The sequence below is a fragment of the Tripterygium wilfordii genome, chromosome 3 (genome assembly GCF_013401445.1).
Source record: "Tripterygium wilfordii isolate XIE 37 chromosome 3, ASM1340144v1, whole genome shotgun sequence".
NCBI lineage: Eukaryota > Viridiplantae > Streptophyta > Magnoliopsida > Celastrales > Celastraceae > Tripterygium > Tripterygium wilfordii.
Window position 1 is genome coordinate 8,724,162 of NC_052234.1, and position 20,737 is coordinate 8,744,898.

Here is a 20,737-nt window from a genome sequence, read left to right on the forward strand (position 1 = left end):
ATAGGTACTTATGTAGAAAAGAGGTAATTCTTTGACCTAAGTGTTCAACTTTCATAAAATGACGTTAATATGTCATTTTCCGTTCAATGAAAAAAATATAGAGAATAAAAATACTAAGTCAGATTGACATAACTCAACTGAGTGATTTATAAGTAAAGCACATTTCCTCTTACATTGTAGACACGTTTATGGGCCTAATAAGAGCAACCACAACAATGCCACTTTGTTAGAGCAACTGCAGTAGTGTTAATTTGTTAGCCCAACAAAAATCTATATTGGGTCCCATTTCTATTACATAAAAAGTGAAAGGCAAACACGTCTCTCAATACAACCACATCAACAAAACACATCTCCCAATATAACCACATCAACAAAACACAAATTCCTATAAATTTTCCTTCCCACCCAACATGGTGGCCAACAAATTCTCATGCCCTCCATATTGTCCCCAATAAAACTACACCAAAACACAATCTTTCAATATAAAACACATCTCCCAATATAGTCACATCAACAAAACACAAAACCCAATACAACCACATCAGCAAAACACAAAACCCCATACGTATTTGTTGGTCCAGACAAAATAACACCATTGCAAGTGCTCTTAGGGCATGAGTGTGGTTTTGTTGGGGAATGGACCAAATTATTGGCCCAACAAGGCCATTTTGATAGGAACAACATGTAGGCACGACCTCATATTTGTTCACATGCTGGCTTCATTTGGGGACCACATCATCTATTATACTCACAACTAGACAAAAATAAATATTGGGTCTCATTTCTATTACATCAAAAATCAAGTCAGCAATTTTACATCATTATACTAATATATTTTGTTGATTTAGCCACATCATCAAAATACCTAACCAAATTAGCAAATCATATCATTAATTGATCAAATCTGGATAAGTAAATCGGACAATAATCTAATGGGTTAGGGTTCAGACAAGTATCTGTGTTTGGACCCTGGACTTGATTTTTAAGTGGACAAAATTTTTGTGTTTGAACCTACATTTCAAATACATAACTTATGTTCAAACTTGATTTAATCTGAATCGAATAAATTTTATTATCTGGATTGGATATAATTTTGCCACTCCTATGTGACTTTTTTAATAAAGTTTGTTTGTCTTTTTTTAATCTATGTGGCATGTCTATCTAACTTATCACTTAGATTGTATAAGTTTATGGATGAAAAAATTACGGATATATATTATTTTGGATTCAAAAATACTTTTCCTTTCCACATATATTATCCTTATTGAGACACGGGAAGTTGTCTCAATTAGAGACATCATCAAGTACCACTCTTTTACCAAATTTTATTATCTGGATAGGATATAATTTTGCCACGCCTATTGTGATGATGTCAGATTTAGTATAAGTCGACATCATCTTTGTCTCTCTTTATGTCTTCTTCTATAAGCTTGTCCCTCCTTCTAGTCCTTTTATCTTGCCAAACACTTCCATTCAACCTCCACGTGGCGGTTGTTCGATGGTTCCGATGGCGGTCCTCTTATACTCCGTGTCTTCCGGTGACAGCTGGGCGTTGACGGTCATCATCATGGAGAACCGTGCTGGTTCTGTAATGCGTCCACTGTGGGACCCTAATCGACCTTGCTACCTAACGCCACGACAGGATAACGGCGCAGCTCTGTTAAAGGAACGTTGCAGGAATCTTGTTTACGGTGAGCTTGGGGGCCACGTGGCTGCTGACATGATTGTGTGTGGGGCCCTTATCAACGGATAATAGAGGAGGATTTTGATGGTTTTAATTCAACAATTAAAGATGGGCCACATTATATATATATATATATAGGTTCCATTTAGAACGTTTATTAATTTGTGGGAAGTTAGATATACTCATCCACCCATTAGATCATGGATTCGAATCCTATCCCCTCCTTAAATCTTTGATTTAAAATAAATAAATAAATAAATAAATAATAATGACTAATATATAATTCAATTGAAGAAAAAAGAACTTAGATTAAGTTTTTTGTTTGAATGTTATCTCGAAAAGCGTTCATTATAAGTTTCAATTTAGCTTAAATGTCATAATCCTCTTTTAAAAGTCTCCATGTCATCATGCCTATTTCACTATATAATTCAATATAATGAGCTCAATTAGGAGACTGGGAGCTAATACATAATTTTTTATTTATGTTTATCCGGCACACGTGATTATGAAATTCATAATTTATCCGAAGAATTTCCCAAAAACATGATGAACGATTGATTAATTTTTGACCAAGGGGTTAAAATCAAATGTCTGAAAATTAGAATTTCGAATTTTGATATAAACATTAGGAAAATGGTGAAAAGTTGACGTTGTTATTAACGGAAGGGTCAAGAGTCCCGTTGGGAAACGTATTTGATAAGGAATAATAATATTACCAATTTTGGCTTTTAAAGCGCGAGAAGGAAAACGATGTTTCCATTTTCAACCTCAACAGTCAAACCTTTTTTTTTATTTTTAATTTTCAAATATATTTTCTGTATTTTTTAAGTTTGAATAAATAATCGATCTCTCGTTGTTCCTTCATTACTACTACTATCAACTCCAACAAGAACACGCAAAGGCACCCAAGAATTCTGGGTTTCTTCTCTTCACTCTCCCCAACCTTATCAGTAAGTAGTATTCTTCTCTGCTTCTTTCTTCTTCGTCATCTTCTCTCTCTTTTTAATTACTTTTTTTTTTTCCTTTGGGTTCTGTATTTGTTCATGTAATACGATTATTTGTTTGTTCTCCATGTTTCTGGTACAATTTTTAACCAATTATTTTCATTTTCCATTCAAAGATCTTGTCCTTTTGTTTTGTAGACTTAAAGGGTAGGTATTATTAATCTCTGTTATTCGGCTCTTGTATGTATGTATGTATGTATATATATGTATGTGTGTGTTTATATGCATGCTATTGCATGGGCAAATGCATGATTTATTTTTATGAAATGATTATTGGGTTCTCAACATGAAGATGGCAGAGTAGTGGAAGATCAAGGACTACTACTCTTTGCATTTATTTTTTTTAAGGTTATTTAATTTTGTTGGTAGAATAAATTATTTCAAAACCTTCAATCAAGGATGCAAAAGGAGTTATATAATTACTTTAATTGATCAGAAGAGTTTAATCTGAGGATCTTAAACTCTGGCTTATGAGCCTAAATTAACACTAACTACAGAAGATGATGTCAAGCTTTAACTTGGGTGGCTTGATCTGCATGAAACTAATGGTAGAATTCAATTGATTTATATATATATCACAATATATAACATATTTAATTTGATCCATCTACTTAGAACAGATGGTGTAGGAAAATCCACATAGGGGAGATCCCAAACGATTCCTCTTTATGGATTCATGTAACTGAACCCAATTGTTGGGACAACTAACGGTTTGATAATGGAGAAAGCTAGAAAATCTTATTTGTACATGTATAAGTTATAAGAGCAATAACTATTTAGCGAAATAGAAATAAATTCTAAACAAAAATAGAACGGAAAGCTTCTAGTCAATGAATCTTGAAAGGAGACATGTCCTACAGTAAACAAAGGAAACTTAGGTGGTTCAAGCAAAATGAAGTCTCGTTTTGCCTAAACAGCTATGGATAACTTTACAATAAATTCCAATTCAAATTGGCGAATCCCATATATTTTCTATTTTCTACGTTCATAGGAGTGCTTTTATGTTGAGCATCTTGAGATTGCGGCCTTTTTGATCGAAACTTTTAAACTGATTAAAGTTTTTTACAGGTTTATTTGGGAAATTAACTTCTATGTTTGTTGTTGCTTTTCTTAATCACATTTTACTGAGGCTGTTTAATTATTTGCTGCATCTTAATTTGTAGAACAATTATTTCAATGTTTGTCTGACTTGGGAATGTTTTTGTTTTCAGAAGCAATAAGTAGGCCGAAGATCCTGCTGGTAAAATCATGCACCAAAAATCCCATGGCACAAACCATCTTGGATTCAATTCTAATATCAATACTGCTTACACCATTTGCCCTCATCCTTGGTGGCGTGGTGTAGAGCATGATGCCATCACCCTAGACTTCACTAGGGAAAGCAAAGAAAACCCCTCCTCACCAAAATCCCCCTATCGTGGCATACGGATCCACTCGAGCACATTACAATCTAAGGCAGGATTGGATAGTGAAACTGATGCTAAAACAGAAATCACTTTTGTGTCACAATCAGGTGTCTATATATATGCAGTTTTATGTATAAAAGTGGTTCTATTATGATACTTCTGCAGCTCTACTAGTCTACTTACATAATTGCATCAACGTGCTCTGGATGCTGCTGTGTTATTCAGTTAATTAACATCTGAGTACACAGACATGAGACGGGAATCAATTAGTAAATCTTGGTTATGTTGCTCACATAATCATGTTTATATATTCTAAATGACACTCGTCACAAATGGAAACGAGAAAATGAGCAATCATGCATAGGCTTTGTACTTTTTTCATCATATTGTAAGGTACGTACATGGTTAGAATGAAAACGTTTAATCTCTAAAGAGAGTTGTTCCTTGGAGATTTAGAGGTTTGTTGTTTTTGAATGACAACAATAGATGACAATTGAACAGCTGTGCATTGTTCACTTATTTTTCTCTTTTTGACTTCCTCGGTATTGCATTTTATTACTGTTATATCTTTGAATTTTATGTTTCTTAATTAATTTCAACTATATTAATCCTTTTATGGTACTTCACCGCCTCTATAACTTTTACTTCTTTGCAATCCCCTTATCCTGTGTTAAACTCATATCCATATGTTTGAATGTGTCCGCATGAACTTGCATGTATGCGTGATGAAAAAATGCATTTGAAATAGTGATTATTCATTGAAAACATTTCAAATGGAGCTGCAATAACCAAACAAAGGCATATAGGTGATTTGTATGCATAACCTTCTTTTGTTTAATATTTGAAAGTAATATCTCAAGCAATTGTGCAAATTTGAGAGGTGTCCAGCTACATTGTTTGTGGTTGAATAGTTGTAATTTAGACTAGCAGAGCAGCTATTGAGGATTCAAAATTCCTTTTCACTGGAATCATGAGTCTCTTCTTTTCGTTGGTTAACGCGTTTTCCCTTGACTTGCTGATTGATCATGTTGAACTGTTGACACTTTGATATTTACTTAATATGATTGGTTCCATGGCTGTTGACTGTTGTGTGCTCCCAGTGGTGACCAGACTTGCGATGTTGTGTATTATATTTTCATTTTTGATAAGATTTTTGAGATGTCGATGAGCTCTGTTAAAAAAATCATGCCAATACCTTCAATGCTGCTCATAAAGTTTTGACAGATATGGATGCATTGTGATGCTTTGCATTTCTAGCATGAAGCAATTTATTCCTCTTATAACGATAATGTTGATCCTAAAACGTATGCTGCAGATGCGGACAGAAAATATGAAGAACCACATGCACCTTGTGGCATCCCTTTTCCTCAAAAGATGGGTGAACACCATGCAGCTCGAGCTGACTGGGAACTTGTTAGCCACTCAATTGTAATCTCTTTCTCTCTTTCTCTAGACATTCAACCTTGTGTGCGTGCTTCCCCGGGTACTAGACTAGTGTATGCATCAACAGTTGATTACATATAACCATGATCTTTTCTGGTGTTAGCGATTTACATTGTCTTATGTTTTTATTATTGTAGAGTAATTTTTCCAAGTTCTAATGTAATTTTTTTTTCTAGGCATATCCTTATTCTGATCCATACTATGGGGGAGCTGTTCCTTCTTATGGTCCTCAGGCTTTGGTATGCAGCTTGTGGCTCTTGTTTGAAAAAAAAATGACATGACAAAGCTTAACAACTTGGTTTAACGCATTCTGGTCGCTCAATCATCATCATTTGTACTAAAAATCAGGAATGTGAAGACCTTTCCAGTAAACAACTTGCTTACGAAGTTAAGGAGTTTTGTTGACATGTGAAACGACAAATGAAGTTGGATTTGGCGCTGTTATTTCGCTATAAAGTATAAACTTACGAGTTCGTTTTAGTTAGGGGTTTCGCAATAAGGGTTAAATGGGTAATCACATTTAAATCATGATTATGTGGATCCATGCTTGCCGTTTTCAATCAAATTTCACCAGAATTATTTCCTTCTTTGTTTAAGTTCGTGCTGTATCCTTGATAAATTTTACTTACGATGGTCAACCTAGAGTAGTACTGTAAATATCATAGGATGATGCTTCATTAAATGGATGCATTCTGTTCCACTTAACTTATTGAGATTGCTGTAGGTTCATTCTCCTTGTCTTGGATTGCATACCTCAAGAATGGTACTGCCTCTTGAAATGGCTGAGGAACCTGTTTATGTAAATGCAAAGCAATACCATGGCATTTTGCGGCGAAGACAATCTCGTGCCAAAGCTGAGCTTGAAAGGAAAGTAATTAAAGCTAGAAAGGTATGCATATGCAAGATTATCCTTTTTTGGTAATCTAAATCATCAAATTAGGTTATACTTCATTGTTTTTCATAGCTATTACTTATCTTAATTTATATTATTTGAAGCTTATATAATTCTACTAATCAATATTGACTACCAAATCATCTGGATTGGTAGTGGCATGATGCAATTTTTGTTAGCCGAACAATCAAGATTTCTGGTTTGCTGCTGGAGATTTACTGGACTTCTTCCATTGTTTTCTGGAATTGGGTGTTTTTATCATTCATTGTTTTGTGCTATGTGCATTACTTAATGAAAATGCATGGACTCCCTTCTTTTGGGTTGTGGAAAATATGTCTTGATATGGTTGTGTAACATTCTTTTTTTAGTGGATTATTGAGCATGCTGTAAATTTCTGTATCTTAAATCTTTTACAGCCATATCTCCACGAGTCTCGACATTTACATGCTATGAGGAGGGCAAGAGGTTGTGGAGGACGATTTATAAACCAGAAGAAGCTTGATCAAGATGCTACTAATGCCATGAGTAGCAAGAGCACCAGCTCGGTTGCCAATGTTTCATCAACTCATGCCAAATCTTCAATTTCCGGGCCTATAGCATCCTTCAATGCCAATCCAAGATGGTTGCACACCAACCGCGATGAAAGAATTGCGGTGAATGGTTCCAGCCAGAGAACTCTAAGGCATTAACTGAACGTCTGAACCTTTTACTTGCTGAAAAGGGATGGCCTGTATTGTATATTTCATGAGATCTTTGAGCACAGGGAAATGGTGGAAGAAATATAGACCTTATCGACCAATGGCAGGTGCTTGTTCATATTTTGTTGCTTTCGTGGGCAAATCATTCTTGGCTTTCTTTATTTTCTTTTGGTTAGAGAGAGGAGATAACGTGAATGTATAGAGACATAGTTGAGAGTAGACCTTGTATGGAGTTTGAAGATATTTGTATATTATTTTCATTTAGGATTTGAGATGCGTGAATCTCTGTGTCTTGTTTTTTTTTTTTCTCTGAAACGGGAGGGATGATTCAAACCCTGATCACTAGAATGATACACACTATCTTTATCACTCCAATTAGCTCCAACTAGTCGCTCGAATGTGCAACTTGCTAATATACTATAATATATTGCTGCTATCTTTGTCGGTTTCCTTCCTATCAGTCTCTAATGAAACCAAATTGGCAACTTTGTGGAAAAGATATAAACCCCTAAAAAGAAAAAGTTGCAGGAATGGATAGGCCCTACACAGCAGAGCAAATTGTCATTGTTGCAGTTGCTCTAACTCACCAAAGTCTTTCCATCCCCACCCACAGAAACCACAAAAGGACAGTTTTCATGGTTCATCAGAAATTCACAACCCCAACTGGGGCCTCCATCTCATGCAAAGCCAGCTACAAATTTCGGTGCTACCAAACCCCTCTCTCTTGACATATGGTCCTTGCTGTGTTCACAACTGAAAACAGTATTAACTATCTTTGGTGACTAATACACATTCAAGCAACAATATATATATATATGAGACACTATACAGTATATGAAACATCATGCTCAAGATTAAGTACTTTTCATTTGCTGCAAGAATCATAAATCATATCTCATTGCATCTGTAATAGTAGCAGTTCAGGCACAACTTTTTAAGTGATTGCTGTTCGAATACCAGAAAAGAATGATTCAAGAATAATGGAAAGAAAGCAACTCTTGCAAAAGTAACCTCTAAACATCAATTGCTGTTCTCTCTCTGAAGCAATTAAAGATTAATGAAGATTCCAGAGTTCCCAATCCGCGTCAGTTCCTTAACGAGTGCAGAAGTTGTTGTTAGCTTAGCTGAATGATTTCATTCAAGCAATCTGAGGATGAATCGACCTCAAAAATATGAAGCCCCCTTGTTCGCCAAGGCGCACCTCCTATGAGCAAGGACACATCCAAAACAATCCTGCCCAGACAAAAATGAAGGTGATTGTAAGTCCAAAGTTTTTTCCTACGAAACATTCGATCAAACAAAATATGAGATATTGTCTGTTATTTTCACCAAATGCTTATAAGCTATAGCATAGCAATAAGAGAAAAGAAGTAAAACTGACAAGTTCTTTGATGCATTTTCGCTTCCTGCTATCAGAATCTTGTTATCAGCTTTCAACACTGTGTGGTTCAAAGGCAGATCAACCACTTTGGCTGCTGGATAGACATTTTAACAAAGATGTGCACTTAAATAATAGTGGGTAAGACATAATGACATAAATAATAGTTCAAGCAACAGTTTCAGAGGCTCATACATGGTCGATGGGTAGGAGCTGTAGTTCCATCCAATCCCAAGAGTTTCTAAGTAGGGAAAGAATTGATATCTCAGAAATCGGAAGCGGCGGGTAAATTTTAGTCAGGGAAAATCTACGCTATTCATAAAAAATCACGAAGAAACTCAAACAGTACCTTAAGATTCTTGTAACACTCCTCGAGGTTGTCATTATATAAGAAATGATCAAAGATGCCTGGGGATTTCCCTTGTTCAATCTCTGCTTCAGCATTTCGGAGTCTCTTTAGGACCTGTTCCTCAGCTTCGGTGCCCCTATTAAGAACATTCGTATTGGTTTGACCACAGAAATTTTGGGGATGGCAAGGATCCAGATGAGATATCTTATCTACTCACCTTGAGCGAAGGCGCTTCTCAAGCTCCTCCATTGATGGTGGACAGATAAAGATGAATGTAGCTTCAAGAGAGCTAGCCCTCACAGACCTTGCTCCTTGAACATCAATATCAAGAATGCATCTCTACATTGAAAAGACTCAAACAATATCAATATTAGCACAAAAGACTTGTTCTTGCAAGAATGGGATCCAAATAGTGCTTCTACCCACAATAAAATTTAGATTCAATATAATTCCCAGGCGACTCCAAAGCTACCTATCTATATGTATCAACCCCACTGAAACAAAAATAAATAAGCCACTTAAACTATTAGACACATCAGCCTTCTCCAGACCATACAAGCATATGCCAGCTGTGTTGAAGGTTCGGCTAAAACATGCCAGAGACCACTACTTACGAAAAAAGAACATTAGATGTTATGGTAACATATTAGAGAAATATACAAGCTTTTACCTTTCCTGCATCAGCCACAGCCTCAACAGCTTCAATACTGGTACCATAGAGATTTCCATGAACCGAAGCAAACTCAAGGAACTTCCCATCCTTGATATCTTTCTCCATAACAATTCGTTCAGTGAAATGATAATGGACCCCATTCTGCTCCATGCCCCTCGGTGCACGAGTAGTATGGCTAACTGAAAACCCAAACATGGATGGGAATTCCTTCATAAGCATGGATATTAGTGTCCCCTTACCTACCCCAGAAGGACCACTAATCACAATTGGCTTCTCAGTGTCACCAATCACACCCTTACTCCATGCAACAACCTCAGTTTCCAACACTTTCTTCTGATCCCTAACATACTTGGAGTCCACCTACCAATTGACAGGAGAAATTGAGTAACTGTAGGAAAGTCAATATTGTTCTGTTGAGTGACAATTTTGTTCCCAATATTTCATTCAGGGAATATGAACTAGGTTGATGATTTGAGATCACTTTTTCTTCTTATATAATTTTTTTTTCTTCTTATATTTACAAATAATGAAAAGACAAGAAACAGTAAGGTTCAGAAAAAATAATTTAGCAATTCAAACAGGGTCCACAGTAGTCACCTAATCGCAATGAACCTTTCTGTACCTCTGATTTAATCTCAAGGTGTTTCAAGATACGGGAATACAAACCTCAAGGATCCAAATACTGTCAGCTGGCAAAGAATCCTTCCTGATAATCAATATTCGATCACCATTTAAAGATACTGCCGAATGGCCATTACATTGCTCAGGTTTTTTCCCAAGCACAGTAGGAATCACCCTGCAAATATAAGGAACGCGAATCCTCACAGAAAACTGAAATCCAAGAAAGCAATTCCTAAGTAGAGCTATCTACTCACCACTCTCGTCTACATTCATCAAAAATTCGAACATCAATGGACATTGTCGATTCACCAACTGTCTTGCCAATCAAATACTGCCCAAAAAAATACATACACGATTCTCAGTGTGCATGTTCAAGGGGTAGAACTCCAGAGAAGATCAAAGTTGAACTTAGCATCAATTCAACATACCCTTTTACTGCCAATAACAGTAGCAGTCTGGCAGCAATTAGATTTCAAACCACAACCATTCTGCAGATAATCAACAAAGAGTGCTGGAGCCTCTCCCTAATGATCACAATGGGATCCAAAATCAAATATCAAAGAGGAAAAATAATCTTAATTCATATTTCTGAGTCATCGGATTACATTTCTTCAAACAACATTAAAAAACTAATGTAATAAATAAGAGCTCACCATGGAGAATCTATTGCCTCCAAATACAAGATTCAGCCTGATCAACAGACATTGAAGGGTTAGACATCAAACCAAAATACCATATTTCTAGAACTAGCAACAAGTGTAAAGAAACAGCTAGAGTGGACACAATGCAAGCCTAGATTATTACAGTTGGACAATTGAATACCATGACACGTTTCTATCAAAACTAGAGCAAAAAGTTCAAACTTGGCAAAGGCCACCAAGATAAACCCCAGATGCCAATTTTAACATTGAAAAAGTAATGCACTAATGCACAAAAGCATCCAAAAACAAGTGGGAAAAAGGCCAAAAAATACAAAAACTACCACAGCCCATCATTCCAGATTCAAAAGAAAAAGAAAGCCTTTACGATTATAGAGATGGAGCTAATATAATCATCCTTTAAAAGACTAATAAAAACATGGATCAAGATTCAAGCCATTGCTTGGAGCTAAACAAAACCAATAAAGAAATGCAAATGAAAATCAGAATAACAAAAGGGTAGAAATATTGACACCGAAGTTTATACCTTTGTATACCGAGGATTCAGAGTCAAGCTGTAAAAAGAGACTCTTTCACTGTTAAATTGCAGGATGAGGATCAATTTTGAGTTGGGTTTTCTTCTCTGCTTTGAGAAGTTATTTTGTTTTGTTTTGAGAAGTTCTTAAATCCAAAACTGTTTGTCAAATCAACACACATATAGGGAGAAAAAAGTCAGAAGAGAAGGAGAAGAATGAGTGGCAGTAGATTCTGAGAACCATTGTTCTTATTTGTAAGAAGAGTCACCAGAGAGAATAAGAGAGAGAAGGGGCCGTGGGTTTTGCTTTACGGTCGCATTCAATTCACGAAACAACAAGACCGACCCTTAATTTCTTGTGGGGAGGGTTTCATACGAAGCTTCTACTTCTCTTTCTTTCCTTTTCTTTTGTTTCTATTTGTTAGTCTTTATTTTATTTTATTTTTACACTTCATTTTCAAATAATAAATATAGAATAAAAGCAAAAATAAAGAAAACAAACCAACATATATTTAGTCAATAAATTTTTGGAATTTTTTGTTCTTACATGCATTGTTTCACATTAATAATAAGGTAATTTTGGAACTACATATGAATCTAAGTATGCTTGTTCGTGTATGTATATGTTGTCTTCTCCTAATTATACAATTTTGTTTTGTTATTATGAAACCCAATTTGTATTTTGTAATAATTTGGATATATACATTTATTGCAATTTGGAAACCACCTTGGATAGCTCAAAAGATGGCGTATACATAAAGGAGGCTAGAGAGGGACGTCAAAGCTTTTGATGGGCCATTGGTGGGCCTTGTCATTGACCAACTCTCCTTTGGAGGGGAGAAAAAAAAGGACAAAATGGGATTTTTCATCCCTAAATTATTAGGCAGGTTTCATTTTCGCCCCTTAACTTTTTTTTTTCTCATTTTCATCCCCAACTATGAGAAAGTTCTCCATTTGTCCCTCGAATAAATTCGACAATGGAAAAATCCAACGTGACATTCTATTGTTCGTCATATTAGATTTCTCCGACGTGTCATATAACTGCCACGTAAGCCTTTTTCTACCTCAATCTCACTTGAAGGACGAAAATGGTACTTGTCAATAGTTGAGGGACGAAAATGAAAGGAAAAAAAGCTTATGGAAGAAAACGAAACTCACCCTATAATTGAGAGACGAAAAATACTTTTTTACCAAAAAAAAAGTGTCCAAGTTCATTGACTCTAAACCTTTCATAGGCTCATTGCTTTACATTTTGTTTGACATATGACAATTATGTTGCACCAGTGCAATTCTATCACTATGTCACTTGAACCGGTAATCTCTAATTTGCACCCTTACAACACTAACAACAGTTAGTCACATGTTTGTCTGTACTAATATCTCAGACAAAATAAATTAATATTAACTTCATTTCTTAATCAATTCATGTAGGCTAATTTAAATTTAATGCATTTTAATTTATGTATCTTGCGAGAGAGTTGGGGAAGGGAGGGATCGGTGGTTCCCCAACTATTATTAAGTGTAAGTTTTTTTATTATGAATATTTATTTTCAATACTAATAAAGTAATTCATCTCTAGCCAATTAATGGATGATTACTTCCATAACAAGTTGTGATTTGTTGAAAAGAATTCTTTAGAAAATTCAATCGATGTATTTTTTTCCTTTGGAGGATAAATTAATGGTAAAATTCAAAGAAAGAGGCAGGATATTATATATTAGCTACATAGCTTTTTAAATTCAATAATATGTTTATTCTTTACATAACATTAAAAAGCAACTTAATTGGAACCTTTTTTCTAGTACATGGAAAACTTGTCTTTAACGTAATTGACTTCGCACACATAATTAAAGTTATAGAGAGAAAAAAAATAGTAATTAGTATTATTCAAACTATTACATTTCAAGCTTCTACATATACTCTTTTTTTTGGAAATATCGTGGACAAATATGTTTACGGTTGAAATCGAACTGTAGGTAAACATATGCTTAACTCAACCGATTGTTAATCAAACCACCTCTCATTAATAGTTTCTACATATACTGAGATACATATTATATATTATGATTTTAAATAAGGGATTGATTGGGTCTCAATCAAATTTCTATCATTCCCACTTTTTTGTGAAAGAATGGCATTTTTTTTATCCATAAAGAATAACAATTTTGTCTTAAATTGACCTTTAAACCCAATTTGGCAAGTTGTCACAATTCAAAACTAACCGGTTAATTTAAAGTGGCATCCAATTTGATGGAATGTGCATAGAAAGTAAGTGGGATATCTCTATTTGTGATATCGCTTTTTTCTTACATGATGATAGGGAAATACATATTATATGTTATGATTTTAAATAATGGATTTATTGGGTCTCAATCAAATTTCAGTCATTCCCACTTTTTTGTGAAAGAATAGCATTTTTTTTATCCATAAAGAATAACAATTTTGTCTTAAATTGACCTTTAAACCCAATTTGGCAAGTTGTCACAATTCAAAACTAACCAAATTTAAAGTGGCGTCCAATTTGATGGAATGTGCATAGAAAGCAAGTGGGATATCTCTATTTGTGACATAGCTTTTTTCTTACATGTTGATAGGGAAATACATATTATATATTATGATTTTAAATAATGGATTTATTGGGTCTCAATCAAATTTCTGTCATTCCCACTTTTTTGTGAAAGAATAGCATTTTTTATCCATAAAGAATACCAATTTTATCTTAAATTGACCTTTAAACCCAATTTGGTAAATTGTCACAATTCAAAACTAACCGTTTAATTTAAAGTGACGTCCAATTTAATGGAATGTGCATATAAAACACGTGGGATATCTCTATTTGTGACATAGCTTTTTTCTTACATGTCGATAGGGAAATGATAAGTATCTACCGACCAAGTTGTTTCATTGGTGAATGATTGGGAACCATCTCCAGCTTTTAGAGCAACTACAATGATATTGAAGCAAATTGGACCAACCGAAACTTGTAAAACCTGTAAAGTGGGGTATGAGTATAAAGGGAAATGTGGTATGTCATAATGGTGCAATTTTGATGGTCAATAAACTATATTTTTTGCAATACTTTTAATAGAGAGAATGAGATCGGTAGAGAGACTGTGTAAAGTCATCCCCAACTATGCTAAAAGTAAACTAAAATATAGGCCAACCAAGTTTCATGTCATACTATTTGACTCAACAAAAATGATCCAGTAAAATGTCACTATTGTATCATGCCCCAGAATCATACACTTACAAATCTTAGGCAATCAAAGTATTCAGTCTCATTAATTTTTCCACACTCCAGTGTTCGATACGAGTGAAGGAACTGCTATTAAATTTTTTGAGTGGAGAGAGGGACCAAGAGCCTTTTATATACTTAAGTGACTTAATCCATCAAAAAGTCATAAACACTCACAAAGTCCTTCTCTTCATCTAAGGTTGTTAAAGATATTACCTCAGAATCTGCAAAATAAGGAGATTGAACAGCAAATTGAAATCGATGACTTGAGTCACGAACTAGGTCGCTCTCTTTAAGACGATTTGTGGCTCTGCCTCTTGTGTGCAAGCAGTAGATCGGCTAAGTCATCCCCAGGATAAAACAAGCCCATAATACTCTCTCTATATCAGTGATCTTTGCACACTTAGAACACTGTTCGAATTTTGTAGTGTTTCTATCTATCTTTCTTTCTCCAAATATATATATATATATCTAAACCAGAGCTTTCTCCATTGTTATATATCCAAAAAAAAGAAACGTTGGGATCTTTTTCCTGTAAATCAGGGAAACATGATTACGTTCATCATTAAGGAGAGAATCAAGGAAAAACGTGTTTTCAGTTATTGACAAAATCAAATTAGAAAAAATAATTAAGGAAAAAATTAACACAAGTTAGGAGATTATATCAAAGACCTCAATGCCCATCTTTGACCTATGTATTATACATGATAAGTAGTAGGACTTGAACTTGGGTGGTCCTTAGGATAGTCCAAAACCTTTACCATTCTACTACCCTTCAATGTTTGTACATATAACACATAAAAGTTTCTTTTAAGTATACGAAGAACATCAACAAAGGTTAAGGTATCATCTATATTTATTTTAATTAATACTATATATTAACATTTATGATACATAATTTTGATCAATGTACCCAATGTATATAGAGAGATGTACATGAATCCATCAAAGTATCATTAATGCGTACAAAACCATTATCTTTGGTATGAGGTGAATGTACAAAACCATTATCTTTGTTAATGTGATACATTAACATTAATAAAAACATGACTTTGATTAATGTAGTCAATGTGTATAGGAAGACCATACATGAATCCACCAAAGCTTACAAGGCTCTAATTATTTTCTTCTAAGATGAATGTGTCGTTTATGTTACGTTTAATTAATGTGATACATCAATTTTAATGACATATTTAAATTTATGATACATGACTTTGATCAATGTACCAAATGTAGGTTGGGAGACTATACATGAATTCATCAAAAAAAAAAAAATCATAATTGTGTACAAACCATTTATATTCGTTTGAGGTGATTGTATCATCGATATTTATTTTGATTAATGTTATACGTACATTAACATTTATGATATATGATTTTGATTAATATACTTAATGTATATAGGGAGACCATAAATTAATTTATAAGGATGAATGATAAATAAAGATGAATTTATAATGATTATACTACGAAAACATATAAATTAAATTTTGACACGTGACTTGCTAGTTATTTATAAGTGTATTTTTAAAAACAATATGGGTTGGGCTACAGCCCAGTGTAGCCCAACCCTGTTTATGCCGTTGCGTGACAATATAAACATATGGGCTTTGCACTAGAAAAATGCCTCATTTGAAAACCAACTTGGATTAGACTGGGCTTCGGCATATGAAAACAAAGCTATAAAAGTTGTACAAAATTGGGTTAGACTCGCCTTCGGGCTTCGGCCTCTCTGAATTATAAATTTTGGCCCAAATCAAATTACCTCAATAAGACATAGACAGCCCGAAGTTGGACTAATGAAGAAGACATGATCCATTGGACAACATTATTCGATCGAAGTAGTGGGCCTAAGCCCAACCCAAATTATTATTTATTGTCATGGACTTCATGGAATATCTTTATGTTTGAAATAAGAAACAAAAAAATGAAAAATATAACGAGAAGGATATTATCAAACATTGAGAAGGTAAAATTGGCTGCCACTTCCCCGTCAAAGTTTTGTTATTGAAAAGTAAAAGTAAATTTCCATTGATCTCCTTTTAATGGCCATTTGATGGTCCCTTTCAATAGGTGATGGAAGAAATGGTCTCCAATGGATGTATAGAACATAATTGGCCTCTATGGTAGCTCTAAACATGGATCCTACTTAAACCACACTTACACAAATACACAAAAAATTAATACCGGGCCCCATCTCTATTATATCAAAAACTTATCCAGCAAATTTACATTATTATATTATTACATGTAATATTCCATTCTTATTCTTAGTGATCACAACAAAACACGTCTCCCAATATATTTTATTTATGGTTGCTCTTATTGTCAATGTTTTAGCTTTTTCATTATCACCCACACCATATCATAACCTTATCAAAAGGTCACTCTCAAACAATTATATTTTCCAAAATACCAAACTTTGCCACGTGTTACCATTCCATCTTCAAACTTTAGGAAATCCATTACAAAATTCCAAAATTAAGATAAAGTATACGTGGGTTTCCCTAATTGGCCAATATTGGGAAAAAGGGTCATATAAAAGAGAAGCAATTTAAATATTATTTAGAAAAGATAAAGATTTGATCAATTATTGGTTAGGAATAAAATTAGTTTAATCACGTGAGACGTGGGCGATTTGTAGAACAAAGAAAACCAAGATCAAAATGTCACCGCACACGTGGCGGAATGTGAGTGGTGTCGTTGTCAATTGCTTGCGACGGAACCATGGGTGGCAATATCAGGTGGGGCCATTAGTTGGTGGCGATATGCCACGTGTCTCCTATCTACAGAACCTTGATTGACACTGTGCGACGCGTGTCTAGTGTCCTACCCGTTCTCCACCACGGACTATAATATTTTTCAAATATACGGTGGGTCCTCTATAAAATCTTTGGCCGACACTCTTAACTAATGAAAATTATGAAATAACAAAAATAGGAACAAATAAAAAGATTTTCTTTTTTCAATTATACTTTTAGTTTTGGTTTATTTAGACTTTCACCCCGCTCTATTATATGCTAATTTGTTGGGTATTTCTTTAACCCACATTTTCTTTAATGACTTTTATTATACGTAAATTTTAAAATTTTCATAAACCAATTCTACCACCCAAGGCTATGATGAATTATTTGGTTAGAAGATACTAATTCGATTCAACATGTTAATACTCTACAACTTGTTAATGTAGTTCAAATTAAGGAGTGAAACAAATCAAATATCCATAGTTTACATGAGTCAAAACTTCTTGTCAAATATATTACGGTTCACGGATTTTATAAATTACGATATGAATATAGTTCTACACATTTCTACAATATTTTACAGTCTACAATTCACATCTAATGGTGGGAAAAAGTATGATGTGATGTGACACACTTCTCAAATCATTAGATTAAAATTATAGATTTTTTTTTATTCTAGACGAGTTGGGGACCCCGGATCCTCTTCTAATCTAAGAATCTAACTAAAATTTTAGTAGTTAGTTGGAGATTTTGTTCTTTGGAGACATTTTACTTGCATTGAAATGTTTAAATTATCTTACAAGTGAGTGATGAGAATCAATTTGGATTGTATATGCTAATGATAATAATTGTTTATATTGGATGTCGTTTTGGGGTGATTTTATATTTAAAACTATTGTTTAATTACCATTAGACCAATGACCTACAAGATCTTTGCAATTTAAAAAAAAAAAACCAAATTTCTTCCATAAAACCTTTAATTTTTTTTAAAAAAAACAAAGAAACTCTCACTTTCCATTACACAGTCCCTCTCCCATTTCTTAACCATACTGTTCAAACATCAATTAAACCTCGTTGAAAATTCTCATATTTCTCATGCTTGTCTCCGGCCGGGAACCACTCTTCACCCATCTTCTTCAACCCACCACAAACTGACGAATTAAGAGAAATTAATTAATCATCATGTTAACCACTCAGAGTCACAGTGATGACTACGATCAAAGCGATGACGAACATGTCCGCGACATCCACGCCCTGACTCCTCCACACCCTCAGCCGGTCGCCAGCCGTAGGCGTTGGGACAGTACCAGTGGCAGCCAAAGATCATCCTCTTTGTCCATGGCCAGCGAGGTCAGCACGGAAAATTTCACATCCATGAGCCGAGAATTCAACGCTCTTGTCCTCGCGGGGTCCACGATAAACGCCGACTCAATAAGTGGTGGCAGTGGCAACAACAATAACAACTCCGCCAACAATAATACTAGTAATCTGCGCAGGATTGGGGAGAATCATGAGGTTCCTGTGGAGGAGGAGGAGACTAATCCTTTAGCGATTGTTCTGGATAGTAATCCGTTAGATGTTCCGCCACGGGCGGCGGAGGTGGGAGGTGTTGAGGTGTCGGTGCAGAGGGTGAAGAAAGAGGAGGTGGAGACGAAGATATCGGCGTGGCAGAACGCCAAGATTGCGAAGATTAATAACAGGTTTAAGAGAGAGGATGCTGTGATTAATGGTTGGGAATCTGAGCAAGTCCACAAGGCTACTTCTTGCATGAAGAAAGTTGAGGTAATGAATTAATCAATTATTATTCAATTTTAGTTATGGATGTTGATTGGTAGTAATTTAACATGATTTAATTGATGGTTTTGTTTCTCTGGCTATGATCTCTGGCATGTGCATGTTGATCATTAATTAGTGATCATCATGATTACGATTAATTAGTTTTGATCTTTTCATGCAATTAAAATGACTACTTTTTGTCGTAGTATTTTGAAGTATTGCATGGGTTAACGAGGGTAATTAAGACTCTAATTTCTTATTAGAACCACTTGCTACTATGTTTTTTATGACACAATAATTAATGAGTGGCTACTTGGAGAGCCAAATCTAGGAAGTATTAGTCAAGATAAAGAGGATAGGATTAATTAGCTAAAGAGTAAATGGTAAAAAAATTTCATGACTAGAAATCATGAACTTTTGTCCCATTTAAATTTAATACTAGAAATAATAGGTTGGTGTATATGAGTTTTTTTTTTAATCTTTCATTAATAATGTGACTGATCACACTATTAATTGATGACTAAGCTCCCTACCTAGCTAGCTACTTTGGTAATTAATTAATGGATAATGAGACATTTAATTGATTAATTCGAGTTTGTACAGAGGAAATTGGAGGAAAAAAGAGCAAGAGCACTAGAGAAGATGCAGAATGAGGTGGCAAAAGCAAGAAGAAAAGCAGAGGAGAAGAGGGCTTGTGCTGAGGCTAAGAGAGGAACAAAAGCTGCTAGGGTTCTTGAAATAGCCAACTTAATGAGAGCTGTTGGTAGACCCCCTGTCAAGCGCTCTTTCTTTTAAAACCCTTGAACTTACTAATAAAAAAACAGTTTGCAAGGGGTTCCTTCCGTTTTAGACTATTTAGGAACCCTAATTATGTTAAATCAAAGTCTTAGGGTTGTCTTTTTGAGTTTCTTCAAGTGTGTTAATTAAGGTTTTGGGGAGGGCTTTTTTGTTTTGGGTTGAAAAACTTGGCTGTGTGTTGTACAAATTAAGAAATATATTGCTTCTTCTTATACATAACTGTTGGGAATTTAGTGTATAATATGGTTCAAAACAACTGCAAATAACATCAACAATACATACATACATATAATATGGGATTCATCCAAACCCCACGTAAGTCCTCCTTCATCCATAAACCCTGGGTGCTCTTGGGCTCAAGTTAGTATCAATAATGAAGGAACTTATAAACTCACTCTAGAGTTCATATTCTTTAAATGTGAGATTTGGACTATTTTATCTTTTAAATTAAATTTAAATAAACTTCTTTAGAATTTATAAGCTAGCTTATACTATAAATTTTGTCAAATACGTGACAACTTATCTCACAACTTATAAATTAGTTTATTTTTCACAGCTTATAAAGCTAGCTTATTTTAACAACAAATAAGCTCTGTCATGCATGTTCAAGTAGATGAGCGTTTTCCAATACGCACCCGTCCTAAGAACGTATGGACCCCACTTTGATTTACTCCTAAAGTAGACCCATTACAACTTCAATATCAAACAACAACATCATATACACACAAACGCAACCAGTGCGAAAAATATTTGATGGTGATGACATATATAAACCAAAAGTTGATCGAGAGTAGTTGCTTGCGTGGGTCAATAGTCTAATCACTTTGTCTATGGATTAATTTACTTGACAAGTGTTAGGTACG

At 34.6% G+C, this 20,737-nt stretch overlaps 3 protein-coding genes across 6 annotated transcripts; 2 read left to right on the plus strand and 1 right to left on the minus strand.

Annotated features, from left to right (window-relative positions):
- The first annotated feature begins 2,564 nt into the window (after positions 1-2,564).
- On the plus strand, positions 2,565-7,496 carry LOC119985274 (nuclear transcription factor Y subunit A-4-like). 2 transcript variants are annotated; one of them, XM_038829526.1, is made up of 6 exons: positions 2,565-2,634; positions 3,900-4,201; positions 5,410-5,522; positions 5,714-5,776; positions 6,262-6,426; positions 6,846-7,496. In XM_038829526.1, the coding sequence occupies exons 2-6, from the start codon at positions 3,937-3,939 to the stop codon at positions 7,116-7,118; spliced, it is 879 nt and encodes a 292-aa protein (XP_038685454.1). In that variant the 5' UTR covers positions 2,565-2,634; positions 3,900-3,936; the 3' UTR covers positions 7,119-7,496. The 2 variants fall into 2 exon arrangements, with proteins under 2 accessions (XP_038685454.1, XP_038685461.1); XM_038829533.1 differs by lacking the exon at positions 5,714-5,776.
- A 478-nt stretch (positions 7,497-7,974) lies between these two features.
- On the minus strand, positions 7,975-11,653 carry LOC119985258 (guanylate kinase 2-like). Of its 3 annotated transcripts, none has more exons than XM_038829508.1 (11): positions 11,334-11,653; positions 10,802-10,838; positions 10,577-10,672; positions 10,403-10,479; positions 10,194-10,323; positions 9,525-9,887; positions 9,072-9,193; positions 8,855-8,990; positions 8,701-8,746; positions 8,509-8,599; positions 7,975-8,360 (listed from the first exon to the last, which is right to left on the minus strand). In XM_038829508.1, the coding sequence occupies exons 2-11, from the start codon at positions 10,802-10,804 to the stop codon at positions 8,243-8,245; spliced, it is 1,182 nt and encodes a 393-aa protein (XP_038685436.1). In that variant the 5' UTR covers positions 10,805-10,838; positions 11,334-11,653; the 3' UTR covers positions 7,975-8,242. The 3 variants fall into 3 exon arrangements, with proteins under 3 accessions (XP_038685436.1, XP_038685429.1, XP_038685441.1); XM_038829501.1 differs by having other exon boundaries at positions 8,509-8,602; XM_038829513.1 differs by lacking the exons at positions 8,509-8,599; positions 8,701-8,746.
- A 6,664-nt stretch (positions 11,654-18,317) lies between these two features.
- Positions 18,318-20,103, plus strand: LOC119989166 (remorin 4.1-like). The gene is made up of 2 exons (XM_038834528.1): positions 18,318-19,082; positions 19,680-20,103. Exons 1-2 carry the CDS (start codon positions 18,483-18,485, stop codon positions 19,869-19,871), a joined length of 792 nt encoding a protein of 263 aa, XP_038690456.1. The 5' UTR covers positions 18,318-18,482; the 3' UTR covers positions 19,872-20,103.
- Positions 20,104-20,737: the final 634 nt, after the last annotated feature.

Bases quoted from the DNA above. Each gene is read 5' to 3' on its own strand.
- LOC119985274 (XM_038829526.1), top strand. From the start codon at position 3,937: ATGCACCAAAAATCCCATGGCACAAACCATCTTGGATTCAATTCTAAT. The intron at 4,202-5,409 runs GTGTCTATATAT...CGTATGCTGCAG, and splicing joins CACTTTTGTGTCACAATCAG to ATGCGGACAGAAAATATGAA. The intron at 6,427-6,845 runs GTATGCATATGC...AATCTTTTACAG, and splicing joins AAGTAATTAAAGCTAGAAAG to CCATATCTCCACGAGTCTCG.
- LOC119985258 (XM_038829501.1), bottom strand. The intron at 10,324-10,402 runs GTGAGTAGATAG...TTATATTTGCAG, and splicing joins GATGAATGTAGACGAGAGTG to GGTGATTCCTACTGTGCTTG. The intron at 9,888-10,193 runs GTTTGTATTCCC...GTCAATTGGTAG, and splicing joins ACAGTATTTGGATCCTTGAG to GTGGACTCCAAGTATGTTAG.
- LOC119989166 (XM_038834528.1), top strand. From the start codon at position 18,483: ATGTTAACCACTCAGAGTCACAGTGATGACTACGATCAAAGCGATGAC. The intron at 19,083-19,679 runs GTAATGAATTAA...GAGTTTGTACAG, and splicing joins CTTGCATGAAGAAAGTTGAG to AGGAAATTGGAGGAAAAAAG.